At 41.1% G+C, this 17,371-nt stretch overlaps 2 protein-coding genes across 47 annotated transcripts in view; one reads left to right on the top strand and one right to left on the bottom strand.

Moving 5' to 3' along the window:
- The window catches only part of LOC135235493 (NACHT, LRR and PYD domains-containing protein 12-like), a 419,768-nt gene that overhangs the window by 66,120 nt on the left and 336,277 nt on the right, over positions 1–17,371 (bottom strand). For 2 of the 42 annotated variants that reach the window (XM_064300981.1, XM_064300992.1), the window contains one exon: positions 3,802–6,348. The exons of the other annotated variants lie outside the window; for them this stretch is intronic. In XM_064300981.1, coding sequence (XP_064157051.1) covers positions 5,705–6,348 — 644 coding nt within the window. In that variant the 3' untranslated portion in view covers positions 3,802–5,704. Of the gene's footprint in view, positions 1–3,801; positions 6,349–17,371 lie in introns of those variants that run through there. 42 annotated transcript variants of the gene reach the window in all.
- The window catches only part of LOC135235498 (cytochrome P450 2M1-like), a 340,188-nt gene that overhangs the window by 81,913 nt on the left and 240,904 nt on the right, over positions 1–17,371 (top strand). The window lies entirely within an intron of this gene.

Genomic DNA, 17,371 nt, shown 5'->3' with positions numbered 1-17,371 from the left:
GAGTGAAAATAAGTGATTGGAATGAACCCATGGACACTGGTTTTCTACTCGATCAATGAGGAAATACTGCCCCCTACAGCCCCACCAACGCTAATACTCTACCACACTGATGGCATGTTTAAACAAAAAAAACTCTAAAAAACACAGGAAAAGGGAAAAGGAAAAAAAAACTCTGCTGGGTCCAGCTCTGGCTGGTTCCTTCTGTCACGTTTTGGGGGTGAGGACCCAGGTGCAGAGTGAAAAACACAGGAAACTCAAAAGGAAAGTTTAAACAAAAACCTTTACTTCAAAAATAAAAAACAAAAGGCCACACAGGGCAACTCTCTAAAACACAAAAATCTTCAGAAAGGGAAAAAGCAAAACTTCTCAAAATACAAATGAACACAGAGCAGAACACAGGCGATGCAGAACACAGGAGACACAACAGCAGAACATACACAGGCGGAAAACACAGAGGCAGAAACACAAGCAGGCGGAACACAAGCAGAACACACAAGAACACAAGCAGGCAGATACATACACAAGAACACAAGGAACCAGAACCCGAGTCTTCTTCTTCTTTTCTCTGGTTTTAATGGCGGTTGGCAAACCTTAATTGGTGCATTACCGCCCCCTACTGTGTACATTGGCATCTGATTTAGTTCTCAAAAAAAAATGTAATAAAACAATAGCCCCACCCTCCCATACTTGAACCACAATTTTTTGCTATTTCGCTCTATCCCTGGCGTCTCCCTGACTCCCTCCAAACCCTTTTGCCAAAATTCCCTGTATTTCGTCCCCTTTCACATCAGTTATACCCAAAATCTCTTTCGCTGCATCCACCACCATCCTGATTCTCTCTGATTTTGTTTCTATCTCGCTTGCACAGTTAATCACCATCGCAATAAATGCCAGAAACCTTCTTCTATTCAAATGCATGATTTCTTTGTCACATCTCCCTTGATCTTTTCCCTCTATTCCAGTTCTATTCTGCTCCTTCCTCTCAGTTCCCGCTTCTGCCCTCAATCTCTTCATTGCTTCTGCATATGTTATTTTATTCTGCACTCGTGTTCTTTCCACCTCACTTTCCCTCTTCCTTCTTTCACACTGCTTTTCTCCCGCTTCATGATTTCCCCCACAGTGAAAGCATATTGCCTGTTCTTTAGACACCGTACAATCAGAACACCCATCTTTCCCACACCTTCTACACCTGTGATCCTTTTTCCTACACACTGCTGCCAGGTGTCCATAATCCTGACACCAATAGCACCTCAGTGGAACCCTCTCATATTCCCTCACCCTGTAACAAACATAATCTAAATAGACTCTTTCTGGTAATTCTCCCTCATATTCTACAAGTACTGATCCATGTTCTTGTTCTTTTTCCTCCCAATAGCTTTTCATCTGCTTTGCCCCTAAAACTGCTTCTACCTCCAAAAAACAATCGGCGTCTACCGACAATGAGACCCCACTAATAACATCTTTCTGTAGCGCTCTGTCTCTCATTAAAACACAAATTACTTTTGTCGATTCACGTATTTTTATTTTACAGTTTTTCTCAATTGTTTAAACACATTTCCTGAAACTATAGCTCAATTTCTCAAAACTCTACACACAAAGCACAGCAACAGTTAACCTTTTTCCAAAACTACACAAATCTCTTGCAAAATGCATTCATGCATTCAAAACCATGTTCTCTCTTCTCAAAATGGACTTTTTCCATCAAAATGATTCACACAGGCCTCATATGAATAGGTCTTATGGAGCATTGATTTCACACTGGTGAGATAAATTTAAAAACACAACCATCAAAATACTGTATATATGTTTTGGCCTCACGAGGTCATGTTACATATTCAAGTTATAAAATTATGTAAAAATTGCTTATATTTTCTCCTTTTTTGAAGTTTTAGTTAAAGTTTCATGTAAAAAGCCAGCATGATCACTCTGACATCACTTCCAATAGATTTTTTGGAGAAAATAGTGCTGTCATTTATACTCAATGATACCAAAAACAAGATGGACCCACTGCCGTTTGCACACAAGGTTAGACACGGCATTGATGATTCTTTACTTTTTCTCTTTTTTTTACATTGTAATTTACTTTCAGTTTAGTAAACTCTTGAGAATCTGCCGACTTCTGCCTTGAAACTCAACCTCTGGAGCACTTGCAGTATTGTCACATGTCCACCAGGTGACAGAATGCATCTGCTTTGTGTTTACAGTATTCCAACAAACTCACAGATCTGATAGTTGTCAATAAAATACTCTGATACTTTTGCCCATTTCCAGCTCCTGCCACGACATATAATGATTTTATTAAATTCCATTTAGCATGAGGATGGAGGTGCAATTTCAAAGAAATGCACTGGTCGACGCACTGATGATGCTTATTGTTGTTGTATACAGAGCACACACAGCACACTGATGCACACTGCCTCAGAGTACATTAACACACAGCCTGCCAGGCCCCAGCCCCACACACACACACACATATACACACACACGCACAGAGATTCGAATACCACACCTCCACAGCTGTTCTGCTATGTTTCATAAATGATCCAGACAATGTTTTATCAAGGCCAAATTACTTGAAAAAATATAGGAAACATGGGGCAGCATTGCTGTGGAATACAGCTTGTTTAGCTGTGAGCTAAGATATCCAATATTGTTTCATGTAACTTGGCACAATTTTAATATCAATACTTTTAATGGCAGGCGTAGATTTGAAGTAATGACTTATAGATCATGCTTTGTATGTGTAACTTGGCATTTTTGTACATTGAAAACGTGTTTTTCATCACATGTAATTACAGTGTCACATTTTGCAGTAAATTATTGACTAATCAATGTTCAGTACAAAAACTTATTAGAGGCCACTGTTGACCTTTTAAAGTTTGGCTGTACAATCCTTCCAGCTTCTCTCATTGTTAGGCCTGGATTTATAACATGGTCAATCACAGTGGCTCTAAATTCATTTGATCAAGATCTAAATTCGTCCATCAATACCAACTGCATTGGGCTGCTCCATGTTGTCAGAAAGTGCTGAATGTAGTGCTGTAAATCAGCCTTTTATGTAGTGCTGAAGGGATTACCAATCGTGCTGCAATGAAACTCACCTGGACAATGTGGTTGGAAGTGACAAGACAGGATTGCACACATGTTGACTATCACAATCTGCATGTCTAGCAATAACAATTTGGATGTCTTAATATGAAGTGACAGTACTGTGAAAACTGAGTGTGCAATTTAGAATTTTGCACTTTGTATGTAGGTACAGCAATTTGTGTTTTGCACATTGAGTCAAAGCAATCATATCATACTGTAATGCATTTGTAATGTGTGACTGCAGTTACTAGAAATTCATCTGAAAAAATGAAAAAACTGTAGGGTCTCAGGAACATCTCAGAGACTGGATGTCATGCAAACTACACTTCTGCCTTGATTTTGGCTTCGTGGTCTAATCCATTCAACTGATGTGCAGCAGATACAGGTTAAAACCTGCAGGAAAACCATTTCTTTGAGAGGTAATATAAACACACCTGCTCAATAGACAAGTAGTTTTCTAAATGTATTGAATTGTGGTTACACTACAGTAACAGAAGCAACCATTCATCAGACACTACACAACTTTTCTTATAATGGGTTTTATTTCCACTACTGTAGATGAATGTCATTGCTTCAACTGTGCAGATTTTAACCCCATGCTGATCTGCTCATATTGAGCCCAAACATAATCCCATACAGAATATGAAATAAGTACTACTGTGTCACAGGAGTTAAATACATCACACAAAAATAAATCATAACACCAACACATTTGAAGGTTTTTTATAATTCAGGTTTAATCATTGAAGATTATTGTCTGAAAATACAGAAAATAAAAGCAACAGACCCAATAAATAAGGAAACTCAACCCATCATTGTTTACAGTAATGAAAGGAAATAAGTACACTGCAGTGACCATTCTGCATTCTCCCTATCAGCCGCATTTGCCCACAGAAATTTGCACATTGGAACTCTTATGAAAATGAATGAAAGCAACTATAAAAACTAGTAAAATGCACATTTAAGTGGAGGAGTGCCACTGGCTTCTCTTATACAAAGATGCAGATACAGGAGAGAGTTATTGCTTCAAAAACATTTTACCCTGCCATATTTTGCCATTATTACACTCAATGTTATATTAATGTTTTAATAATCAAAAGTACATTAACACACCTTTAACATTTGAAATAACCTGAACATGCTGAAAGATCATACTCTTATGTACAGGGTTTAAGCTGTACTGAGGTTAATATTGGGTACAGCTGAAATTGCACTGGTAAGGCATTGGTCAAGGAAGGTTGCAAGTGTGTTTGTGTGTGTGTATTTGTGAATGTTTGTGGGAGTGACTGTGGATGTGAGTATGCGTGTGCATATGAGTGAGTGTGTGAGTATGTGTGTGTGTGTGTGCCCGGGTTGCGTGTGTAAATGGGTAAGAGAAAGTGTGTGCGTGCCTGTGCACGCATGTATGTGTGTATGTCTGTGTGTGTGTACATGTGTGTGAGTGCATGAGTATGTGTGTGTGCACACGGGTGTGTGTGTGTATGGGTAAGAGAATGTGTTTGTGTGTGTTTATACATTTGTGTGTGTATGCGTGTGTGTGAGTGTGCGTCCGTTTGAGTGAATTACTGTGGATGTGAGAGTATGTGTGTGACTGAGAATGAGTGTGTGTATTTGTGTATGCGTGAGAGTGCCTTTGTGAATGTGTGTTTGTGTTTTTATACGTGTGTGTGTGTATGTATGGGTATGAGAATGTTTGTGTAGACATGTGTATAATGTGCGTGCATGCATGTATGTGTGTCTGTGTGAGTGCGTATGTGTGAGTGCATGAGTGTGTGTGTGCGCGTGTGTGTATGGGCAAGAGGAATGTGTGTGTGTTTATACATGTGTGTGCATGCGTATGGGAATGAGAATGTGTGTGTGTGTTGACACGTGTTTGTGTCTCTGCACGCATGTATGTGTGTGTGCGTGAGTACATGAGTTTGTGTGTGTGTGCGTGAGAGTGCCTTTGTGAATGTGTGTGTGTTTGTTTATACGTGTGTGTGTGTGTGTATGTATGGGTATGAGAATGTTTGTGTAGACATGTGTATAATGTGCATGCATGCATGTATGTGTGTCTGTGTGAGTGCGTATGTGTGAGTGCATGAGTTTGTGTGTGCGCGCGTGTGTATGGGCAAGAGGAATGTGTGTGTGTTTATACATGTGTGTGCATGCGTATGGGAATGAGAACGTGTTTGTGTCTCTGCACGCATGTATGTGTGTGTGCGTGAGTGCATGAGTTTGTGTGTGTGTGCGTGCGTTTGTGTGAATATGTGTGTGACTGTGGATGTGAGTGTGTGTGAGAGAGAGAGGGTGTGTGTGAGTGACTGAGTATGAGAGAGAGAGTGTGTGTGTGTGTGTGCATACGGTTATGAGAGTGTGTACATATGCATGCATGCGTACGCGTGAGAGTGCACTGGTGAATGTGTGTTTGTGTGTGCGAGAGATCGTGTGTTTCCATGTGTGTAGGTGTGTGTGTGCATGTGTGTGATTGGGTATATGAGTGTGCGTGTATGTGTACATGAGTGTGGTGTGTGTGTGTATGTGTATATGAGTGTGTGTAGGTGTGGGTGTGTCTATGTGTATCTGAGTGTGCGTGTGTGTGTGTGTGTGCGCGCACATGAGTGCGTGTGTGTCTCTACTCCAGTTGGCAGAGGGACACTGAGGAGGAGTCACACACTCTAAATCCAGCACAGAGGGGTGTGTGTTGAGTGAAGTGTGTGTGGAATCTGTGCAGGAGGGTCAGTGTGTCAGAGTCAGAGACGCTGTAGAAGGACAAAGTGCCAGCTGGACGGTCCACACACACTCCTACCTTGTACACACACACTCCTCTACCATCATCATCATCATCACCAACATCATCATCACCACACACTCCTGCTCTGCGGTAGGGGGAGGGGGGGACAGGTATGTGTGTTGGGTTCTCATTGTGCCATAGAGAGTATCTGAGTTCATCAGAGTCTCTGAGTTTACGGCACCACAGACTCCAGGAGTTTTTATTCTCTCCAAACACACAGTCAGAATCCTCTCCTTTCCTGCTGATTCCTTTATCTGTCACTGCTATAGAAACCCCTCCCCTCTCAGACACACTGCACTCAGCCTCCCAGTAACAGCGCTCACACACACTCTCTCTGCACACAACCTGCTCCCAGTGCTCAAATCTCTCTGGATGATCAGGATATGGCTGCTCTCTCCCCAGTGTGTTTGTCACCCTCCTGTTCCCCTCAGAAAGAGACAGGTTTCTGTGCGCTGTGTTTGGATCCAGTGAGAGCTGACAGCCGTCTGCACACCAGAGACATTAATGAGATTAATTATCATTATTAATATTCACCTCATTATGTGTGTGAGAGAGAAAGGGCTGTCATAGTACCTCCGTGTGTGCGTTTGTGTACATGCGTGTTTCTGTTTGTGTGTTTATGTGTGTAAGAGACTAATCTCTCTCTCACACACACACACACACACACACAGCAGAGTGTGTTTTTATGGAAAGTGTTCTGTGTCGATACACACTCACATTTCCTGGGTCCTGGTTTGGTCCTGTTCTCTCCTCCATGGTCCACACTGTAAGAACAGCAGAACAGAATTTTGAATTTTAACAATCCTTCATTTCCACTCTCAACACACCAATGACATCACTTAAATAAAAACAAAGACACAATAAAACACAAAACCACGATCATATGAAAAACACACAAATCTGTCACAAAGGAAACTTATTACATTCCCCCGCCCTATTCCATGTGCAAAAATAGCTCCCACCCCTCCACTGAACTTTAAACACCCTTATAACACACACACTCTGAAACACACTCAGGTTCTCCATTGCTTTGTAATACTGAAACTCCACCATCACTGTGTCCCTGACCAAACCCCTAACTACAACAACCTCATCTTGTCTGTCCCCTCCACCAATCATATTTTTCCACCAATTGTAGAAACAGCTATTCTCGCCTCAAAATTAAATTAATGAGCTGGCACTTATCTGTCTTTGTGTTTATTGGAAATCAAGGATAAAAATATCACTTGTAAATGTTTCCCCTAGTAACCAAAATAAACTTCCCAAAAAAGAAAAGAGAGGCTGAAGTCTGGCACACCCCGAAAAACAATGATTAACAGATTCTCTCTCCATGCAGAATGGACAATGGTGGGATCCTGCCGGGTTCATCACAGAAATAAAACTATTTACTGCAGTGATCCCGCGCAGCACCCTCCACTGTAGATCCCCCCCCCCAACCCCTTCTGCGTGTGTGTGTATGTGTGCATGTGTGTGTCTGTATGTGTGCGTGTGTGAGGTGCAGTGTGGAAACTCTCTGTACTTACAGCAGTGTGAGTGTGTCCAGTTTAGCAGCAGACAGCGCTCTCACTCCTGAGTCTCCTGGGTGATTATATCTCAGGTCCAGCTCTCTCAGGTGTGTGTGTGTGTGAGAGAGGTGCAGTGTGGAAACTCTCTGTACTTACAGCAGTGTGAGTGTGTCCAGTTTAGCAGCAGACAGCGCTCTCACTCCTGAGTCTCCTGGGTGATTGTATCTCAGGTCCAGCTCTCTCAGGTGTGTGTGTGTGTGTGTGTGTGAGGTGCAGTGTGGAAACTCTCTGTACTTACAGCAGTGTGAGTGTGTCCAGTTTAGCAGCAGACAGCGCTCTCACTCCTGAGTCTCCTGGGTGATTGTATCTCAGGTCCAGCTCTCTCAGGTGTGAGGGGTTTGAACACAGAGCTGAAGCCAGAGAATCACAGCCTCTCTGTGTGACTCTACAGCCTGACAGCCTGCAGAGAGAAGGACACACACACCTTACACACATTAATATAAACTAACAGGGCTGTGTGTGTCAAACACATAGCAGTGTGTTACACACCTTACACACATTAATATAAACTAACAGGGCTGTGTGTCAAACACATAGCAGTGTGTTACACACCTTACACACATTAATATAAACTAACAGGGCTGTGTGAGTCAAACACATAGCAGTGTGTTACACACCTTACACACATTAATATAAACTAACAGGGCTGTGTGTCAAACACATAGCAGTGTGTTACACACCTTACACACATTAATATAAACTAACAGGGCTGTGTGTATCAAACATATCAGTGTGTTACACACCTTACAGCACATTAATATAAACTAACAGGGCTGTGTGTGTCAAACACATAGCAGTGTGTTACACACCTTACACACATTAATATAAACTAACAGGGCTGTGTGTATCAAACACATAGCAGTGTGTTACACACCTTACACACATTAATATAAACTAACAGGGCTGTGTGTGTCAAACACACAGCAGTGTGTTACACACCTTACACACATTAATATAAACTAACAGGGCTGTGTGTGTCAGACACACAGCAGTGTGTTACACACCTTAATATAAACTAACAGGGCTGTGTGTGTCAAACACATAGCAGTGTGCTACACACCTTAATATAAACGAACAGGGCTGTGTGTGTCAAACACATAGCAGTGTGTTACACCCCTTACACACATTAATATAAACTAACAGGGCTGTAAGGCTGTCAAAAGTGCCATGAAATTGAGTTTGAATATTAGCTTTTGTAATTAGTTAGAATTCAAATATATTCGAATATCATTTGCATATAATTCACAAAAATAATCTGTTTATTGTCGGGCGCAATATACACGTGACGCTCCATCTAAACTGGCCTGCGCGTTATTTTCCACAAGCGGGCAGTAGAATAGAGGACATCAGTGAACTTTCATACTAGGTTACTACATCTGGGGCCTCATTTATAAAACGTATTTTAGATCAACTGTGTGGCGCGTACGTAGAAAATCAGTTAAAGCAGTGATTTATAAAATTTCAACATGACTCGATTTGACCGTGGAAACGGTTGTGGCTCTATGTCAGGTCTTCACTTGACGTATGCACATACAAGTTCATTTTATAACTGAGCCCCCTGCAGTTTCTATAGCCTAATGCGCAAATGAATAAAGCACTTTCTCGTGGATGTAATTTGCCACAACTCAGCATTTATTAATCACAATAGGGGAATGATTGTTTTAGGAAATCCCTGTTGATTTGGTAACACAAAAACTATTCAAACAGCTAATAATTGTAGCCTAAAACAACATAAATTACTCTGTTTAGTTTGTTTAACTTTTTTAATCATCCAATTGTATCAAAATCTTCAGAACAGAAAGGAAACATAGCCTGCCATGGGATTATTCAGCCTAAATTGTTAGCTGACCAGATCTGTTGAACGAAGTGAAAAAAGAGACTGGCTCGCGAGGCTAGCTGACCAGTAACGTTAGGTGTCCATGGAGCTGAGGTTACTGGCAAGGAAAACCAGACGATCCACTTTCCCTGGGTCCAGGACAGAACGTTTTTTGTTGACAGAGGAAGTAACGTTAGCACAGGAAATGAACTTTGCGTGCATGAACATGATTCGCCGCATTAAATTAAAGCCTGTATATTCATGTTAATTACAAAACGCGGGATCCAAAACTAATATTCGAATGCTCAAATTTAGGTTTGAACTTTAAAAAAAAAAAAAAAAAAAGATTTTCAAATATTTTTCGAACTTTGAATATTTTTTGACAGCCCTACAGGGCTGTGTGTCAAACACATAGCAGTGTGCTACACACCTTACACACATTAATATAAACTAACAGGGCTGTGTGTCAAACACATAGCAGTGTGCTACACACCTTACACACATTAATATAAACTAACAGGGCTGTGTGAGTCAAACACATAGCAGTGTGTTACACACCTTACACACATTAATATAAACTAACAGAGCTGCATGTGTCAAACACATAGAAGTGTTACACACCTTCTACAACTATATATAAAATAAAATGGATGTGGAATGAGTCATTATCAAACGCATTTGAGTTTACACCCCACTAGTCTGACTCACAGGACCCAGACTGTGGGTATAAGCCTGCCACTGGTCGACTATTTAAATCAGAATTCACCTCCCCTTCCGCTATCTGTGTGTTACCGTTTTCAAAGTCCCTGTCGCTACGTGAAACAACAACAACCTCCAAGCTAGCAACCTGCACGCTGAAAATGGCAAGTTTTGACGAAGATCTGGATCGTGCAATAAGGCAGGCCTGCTTGGTTCTTTCGGTGAATGGTTGTAAATACAAAGAATATGTTTAGAACATTTGCTGTCTGACAGGGACATTCTTGCATGTTTGCCCACCGGTTATGGAAAAAGTTTCATATACCAAGCATGGCGTATCGTCTGCAGTGAGCTAGCGAGGGTAAACACAGAGACATGGCGTGAAAATGCCGTGGTTTTGGTAGTGTCCCCCTTGGTCGCGATAATGGAGGACCAGGTGAAAACCCTGCAGTCAAGGGGGGTAGCTGCAGCGTACGCCGGGCAAGATCCAGACACGGACGAGAAAATAGCTGCTGGCCAGTACTCCATTATGACACTATTTTGCAAGGACACCGTCGCTGCATCCTGGGCTTAGCGCCGCCCAAGACGATTGTGATTGGTTTAAAGAAATACAAACCAGCCAGAGTGTTTTTTTCCTCTATAGCGGAATGATAATGGGTTGAGCCAGACCTTTCTCCAGCGCTGGCACAGCGCTGAAACAAAGTGTGGAGATGGGTCTGGCTATGCGAGACTAAAGCCGCGTTTCCACCGCAGGAACTTTACCCCGGAACTAGGAACGTTTTGAGGAACTCAGTGCGTTTCCACCGCAGGAACTAGGGTCTAAATTTAGTTCCGGGGGCTTTATTTTACCCCCCAAAAAGTTCCTGCTCGGGGGGTAGTACTTTCCGAAAGTACAGGAACCTTTTGGGTGGAGCTTGCAGCGCTGAACATTTCTGATTGGTCGAGTACTCGCAGCATTTTTTTCTGTTTATTTTCAGCCGCCATGTTTAAAAATATGCAGCTGCAAACCAATTTATTTTCATAATAACTTCAAATCAAACTTGTATTTTATGCGGCGCAGTAGCCTAGTTTTGGTTATAGCCTGCCAACGTCTTGGAATTATAACATGTGCTCTTCTGTTCTTTTCTTGCTTTAGTATTCGTTTTATAAAATGCTAAGCATTCGTGCTGGGACAGCATATTATGTACCAAAACATTCAAACGGATTAATTTGGTTGCTGAATATTTTCTTCCGGATTTTCTTTGTTAGCCCGTTGTAATTGACTCAAAACGTTTGATACAGTTATGTGAGGTATGCGGTAGTTCTGCGTCATTCACATTGTTGATACAGTAAAAGAAAACTGGAAATCACCTTCCGCACTTTTTGTCAGGGTACAATAACAGGTTAATTCTAGTAATCGTCCCTTTAACTTTTTCAGACTGCCGTAATTTTACTCTGCCATTCTTCAATTCCACAAAAAGACCGGGAAGACTATGGACTAATTTATGGTGCATGGTTCGCATCTGGAGGGCACACTTCGCTGCTCGGCTAGCAGTAACTTCGAAGGAAAGCAAACGGTGGCTGTACCACTACTAATTTAAATTTTCACGCAAGTCCGAGTTTTCGTTCTATTCTTGTCATTTTGCGATCAGCCTATATGGAATTGACCATGAGAAAGTAATCAAACAGCAAATTGTTTACAACGTGTGCATGTTTTCTGCTGTTGTTGCCAGTTATACATATAAATGTGAATGCATTCTGTCGCTTCGGATGTCAAGACATGAAAGCGAATGTTCGCATAAAAACATAATGAATGTGTTTGAGAGGATATATAAAACAGTTACAATCTGACTATTGGTCTGTTATATCCTATTTGTTGCATAACAACGGTCCAAGTTCAACTACCAACGACAGTTTTGCTTGACAACGGTAAAATATGCCCAAACGGCTGCAGAAGAATATTTCAATTCCAGGTGATTAAATCGATAAAAAAATAAATACAAAAGTAACCATATATAATCATTGTTGGTAACCCGTTGTATATAAGTGGAATAAACCCCTCCGGGCTGTCCCGGTTATTAGAAAATAATGTAGGCTACTTCGGTGGTAGTATGGGGTTACAGAAGAAATCATAGGACAGATGGACCGACGACAACGTCACTTTTTCATACGTCAGTGGGCTAATTTGCCTAATCTTCGCGGGACTTTAGACCACGGTGGAAATGCAGACAACCATGGGCTGAAGGAACCTTTTAGTTCCTTGAAAAGTAGTTCCTGGGACTAAAAGTTCTTTAGTACTTTTGGTGGAAACGCGGCTATTGTAGCCCTTATTTATTGAAGGGTGTGTGTTTGTACTCACCCCAGTCTCTGCAGTTTACAGTGTGGGACCTCCAGTCCAGCAGAGAGCGCTGTCACTCCTGAATCCTGCAGCTCGTTGTCTCTGAGCTCCAGATCTCTCAGCTCTGAGTGGGGAGAATGCAGGACTGAGGCCAGAACATCACAGCAGCCCTCTGTGAGATTACACCATCCCAGCCTGTGGAGAGACCACACACACACAAACACACGCACATGTACACACACACACACACACATGTACACACACACACACGCGCACACACACACACACACAAATTCACAGCTGTGACACTGTGTTCCTTGGCAGTTGATATATATGCACCTACGCATTCCTGAGATGTACACGCAAAAAAAGAGAGAGGGTGTGTAAATTAAGTTCATTAAAGGAGTACCATGGTGATTTTCACACTTTCTCGGTTTTATGTGCTATTTGCACAAGAGCCATTGAAGAAACACAGTAAGCAAAGTATTAAATATGTCCGTTCTGTATTTTTGGAGAAATATGCGTTTTAAATTCATCGTCCTATTTTCAACCGGTTGAGAAAGTTGTCATTTTTCTACGTCACGAATACAGTAACCACTCCCATTTCCACGCCCCGTAAAGAAATCTTACAGGACACACCGTCCTGCTGTTCAGACAATGCAAATATTTGACTAACGTTAGGTTCACTTAAATTAGAGTGCCTTTAGATTATTTCTGGTTATATTCATTTAGCTAGCTAGCTAACGTTAGCTAGCTAGGAGGTTTGCTTTCATAAGGCAATGTTATCGATAACGTTAGCTTACTAGTTTGCTTTTATGAGGACGTTATAGTTGTGCTTTTATCTTAACTTGGCTAGCTAGATAGCAAAAATTATAATTGGATATAAGTCAACGTCCTTACCTTAGCTATCTATACTTGATATACTACTAAGCTAGCTAGCTTGTGAAAATTCAGTCTCCCAAAGAGAGCGTATCATGGGGGAAGCTATAGTAACGGGGCACGGTCTGTGAAACAAGGAGCATAGCTAACTGACAGTTCTCATTACCACGCCCAGACGGTTCGGGTGAATTTTTATAGTGGGAAATTTAGGCTTAGAAAAATACGTTTTAAAGTACATTGAAATGACTGAAGAATAAAAAAATTATGCACATTTGTTTTGTTGTTGCCTGAAGACAACTGGGAAGTGTCACGTTCAACCACCATGGTACTCCTTTAAGTATTCTGACTAATTCACAAAAGTCTAAGGCAATTACTGGGCTCTATTCACCAATAAATATGATGAAACCACAAGGTTGGGAGTCTACTGCAAGGGATTCATTGCCAAACCCTTTACATATGATGAACTTATCTGACTTGCAAACATTCATCTAATCTGCAAACACAAAAAACAGCATTTTTGTGGTGCACTTTACCTCATCTGAAATGTTCTTTGGTCCATGAACATCTATACGTTTTAAAAAAGTTCAATATTCATCACTATGAATAGATAAATATAATTATTAATTTACACGTGAACCCCATTAGCTGAATACACTACTGTTATCATAGTATTTTCTTCCTAATCTTGTAACCATCAAGTTATCAAACAATTTGTGGTTAACTAATACAGCGTTTTTGGCACTAATTTTAAAAGTTTCACAAAGGTAAAATGAAACCGCATTCAATTCGCTTGTTAAGCCGTGACGTATGGACCTTCCGATAATACTGTTTCCAGGTCCAAGCCTCTACTACAGTGGTTCTCAACTCGGGCCAGAAAGGGCCGGTGTGGGTGCAGGCTTTTGTACCAACCAAGCAGTTACACACCTGATTCTACTAACCAACCTTTCGAGTCTTTACTAAGGACCTTGATTAGTACACTCAGGTGTGTAACTGCTTGGCTGGAACAAAAGCCTGCACCGACACTGGCCCTTTCTGGCCCGAGTTGAGAACCACTGCTCTGCTGCGTGGGGTGAGGATCTCGTCTTTTCAACATGTTGCAGTGCTGTGTCCCTTGTTGTTTGAATAGATCTGAGTCCAAAAAAACTATTCAATTGTCATTCTACTGCTTTCCTTGCGATGAGAAAGAGAAGAGGAAATGGCTGCAGTTGATAATTAAGTTCTTAAACGAATGAAGAAAAACAAAGTTTGACACCAGTGGGTGCTAACGTTAGCCAGCTGTTTACATCCTACCTGTCCTTATCAGTTCTCATTATTAGTGCACAACCTGTCTACATTACAGTTTATCATTACTGTACACCTGCTACCATATATTCTTACCACTGTATTATATGTAAGGAATAAACCGCGACGGGCTGTCCCGTTATTGGAAAATAATGGTAGTTTTACTATTTGTACCGTTGTTAAGCAAAAACTGGTGGTTAATTCTATTAAAACCAACAATTCTAACAAGAAAAAAATAGTTCCTTCTTGTTTTACACCATACAATTAGCACTATGTGAAACCATAGCTCAATCAAATTAATCTCCCTAGCTCTGTCTTGCTTTTTAAATGGTGTGGTCGCGCAGTGTAGATATAACGTCTTTCTAAGACCCTCTGAAACGGGTTTTGAATGCCAGTTAGCTTTATGATAGGTTCGCCGTTACTTGTCACCTACCAAATATTAAAATTCTTGGTTTTAGGTCAGAATGGTCTCAGCATGCTTGTTATGCCGGTTAGCTAGCTAGCTAACTATTTAATTGTATTCAAAACAGTGGTTCATAAAACACAATCCTTTACAAAGATATGGATGAAAATGCGTCCCGTAGACATGACTTAAATACGCAACGCCTATCTACTGTCAAAATAAGGGACGATTCCGGATTTTTCCGGATTGTTGGCATTCCTAAATGAAGCCAGTAACTAGAACTGTGATTCAACGTTGATATCAATTGTGAAATTGGACACTGAAAAGGGGAGGGGACGTAACAACAATTGAAAACCGAAAGAATAATGTTGCTGTTTTAACTGCTTTAGAATGCTGGATTTTGTAGCGCATTGATTTCATCGGAGTTGAAAGAATTTAGACCCTTTTTAACCCTCAATGGTGCCTCACTAAAGTAGTGATCGTGAAAAGATACACAGGTTCGGGATCTGAAGGAGCATTTGGACCTTTTCACAGTCTCTGGTTTGGACCTGGAAATGGTCAATGCGTCACGAGTGACGTCAGACTTAAAAAGCGGATACAAAATTGCGAATTCTAATTTAGTGTGACGGTAACCCCGAGGACACCATTTAAAATGTGGCCGTTAGGAGGGTCGGTTGGTTACCATAGCGATGACAGCTCACTCTGAGCCATTTTCTGTTACCTCAGCTAGTTATTCTTTGAAAATAAATATAGAACTACAGCTATATAAAACAATTATATGATAATAACTATTAACAATTTTGCAAATATCATTCTACCTTTTCAGACCGTTCGCTTATGTTTGCCAACGTTCGCGTCGAACACAAAGCTAAGGGAAAAAAGTTTGAAATAGTTTGCAAACGTTCACCTTGTTCGCTCAACTTGAACGCACCTTTGGCAAATATCATTCTTTTATCATTTTCTTCAAACAACATGACCCTCAAGTTGACAATTGTTGCAGTTGTAAATTTAGCTTTGGCTTTGACTCACAGGCAGGCGTTAGCTAGCTAGCAGCTAGCTAGCAGACCAACCTACCTTAACGTTACTTCATGAACCATCCTAGCTAGTGGAGCCAGCGAAGAACTAAGCAGCGTACTATCACAGACAACTTAAATATATACACCAGTATATAAAATAACACGAAGGTTTTATCTAAGCAGTCATATCATTGGTCAGACCTGCGATATTGTACCTGAAGCTGTGTCGGACCCGTGTCCGAGCTGTGCTACTCTTCAGTTCATCTGGCACGATCTACCAGCAACGCAACTGCGGCATGATCGTGTTCAACTGGAATTACACTGCAGCACCATCTAGTGGCTGTATGAGAACACCACAACTGATTATTGCCACTAACTTTTACTGCTGGTAGAAACTTAATTTTTAAAAACGTGGCGTCTTTTGAAAATTCCACACATTGCATCTATTTTCTGCATGTCCTTGCCCTATAATCCATCCATTAATTTTATTCTCGCGCGCTTTTGCGAATATAAAAGGCTAATTATTGCGCTGCATTTAATTATTATTGTAACAATGATAATAATAATGATAATAAAAGCCTGATGTATTAAGTCATTTTTATTCTTTTAAAACCCCGTACAAAATGTTTGGTAGACCTTGTGGAGTAATATAAACTGCACAAAAAATGTAATAAGTGGGGGCATTTGAAAATTATTTGAAAACTTTCTTGAGGAGTGAGGAGTCTCCTTGTTTCTTGCTGTATTATGACCATTATGCCCTCTACCCTCTGCCTAGCAAGAGAAGTAAGTGATCCTGAAGAACTATGTTTAGAGAAAATAAGCCCCCACTTTTTTTTTAAGCTTTTATTAAACATTTGTCACTTGCAGTGTCCCAATTAAGCTGGTTAAATATGAAATGTGTAAAACAGGACATTTCTCCACATTTGATTTTTATTTATTTTTTGTTTGTTTTGTTTCTTGTTTTCTTTCTGTGGTTACGCATGACCCATGCTGCTTTAGGCTTGCTCCTGTGGGGGTTTAGGCCAGGGTTGTCTGTGAAGTGTATTGTGACAATTGCTGTGAAATATGCTATACAAATAAGATTTGATTGATTGACTGATGTTCTAGGAATTCTGAACACGAGCGCTGATCTGCTGTCAAAGGGAAACCCACTGAATGGGGAATGGTGTCTCAATCCCCAGACTGTGGAAATGCTATTGCAGTGATTATCCCTCTCCTTTATGTACAGCCATGCACACTCCCGCTACGTATGGACCTCCTGTCTCAGGTGAACAGGGAAATACACCACCCCTGCCCCGAGCGAGTAGCTCTATGAGCTTGGCCCGTGAGAGGCATTAGGGCTTCCCCCTCACGTGGCTGCAAACATCCAGAGCACGAGAGCACCCTCTACCAGGCCACTTTATGACAATAAGTGTCAGGTGTTTTCAAGATGGTGTGCCTCTTGTCAGTCAGTGCCTTACCGGTGCTCTGTTACAAATAAAGAGAAATCCTTTACTATCATTAAGGTCGACCTGGTAGCTCTCACTGCTTGTCAT

Source organism: Anguilla rostrata, chromosome 12, assembly GCF_018555375.3.
Source record: "Anguilla rostrata isolate EN2019 chromosome 12, ASM1855537v3, whole genome shotgun sequence".
NCBI lineage: Eukaryota > Metazoa > Chordata > Actinopteri > Anguilliformes > Anguillidae > Anguilla > Anguilla rostrata.
This window is presented reverse-complemented; position numbering and strand designations above follow the sequence as displayed.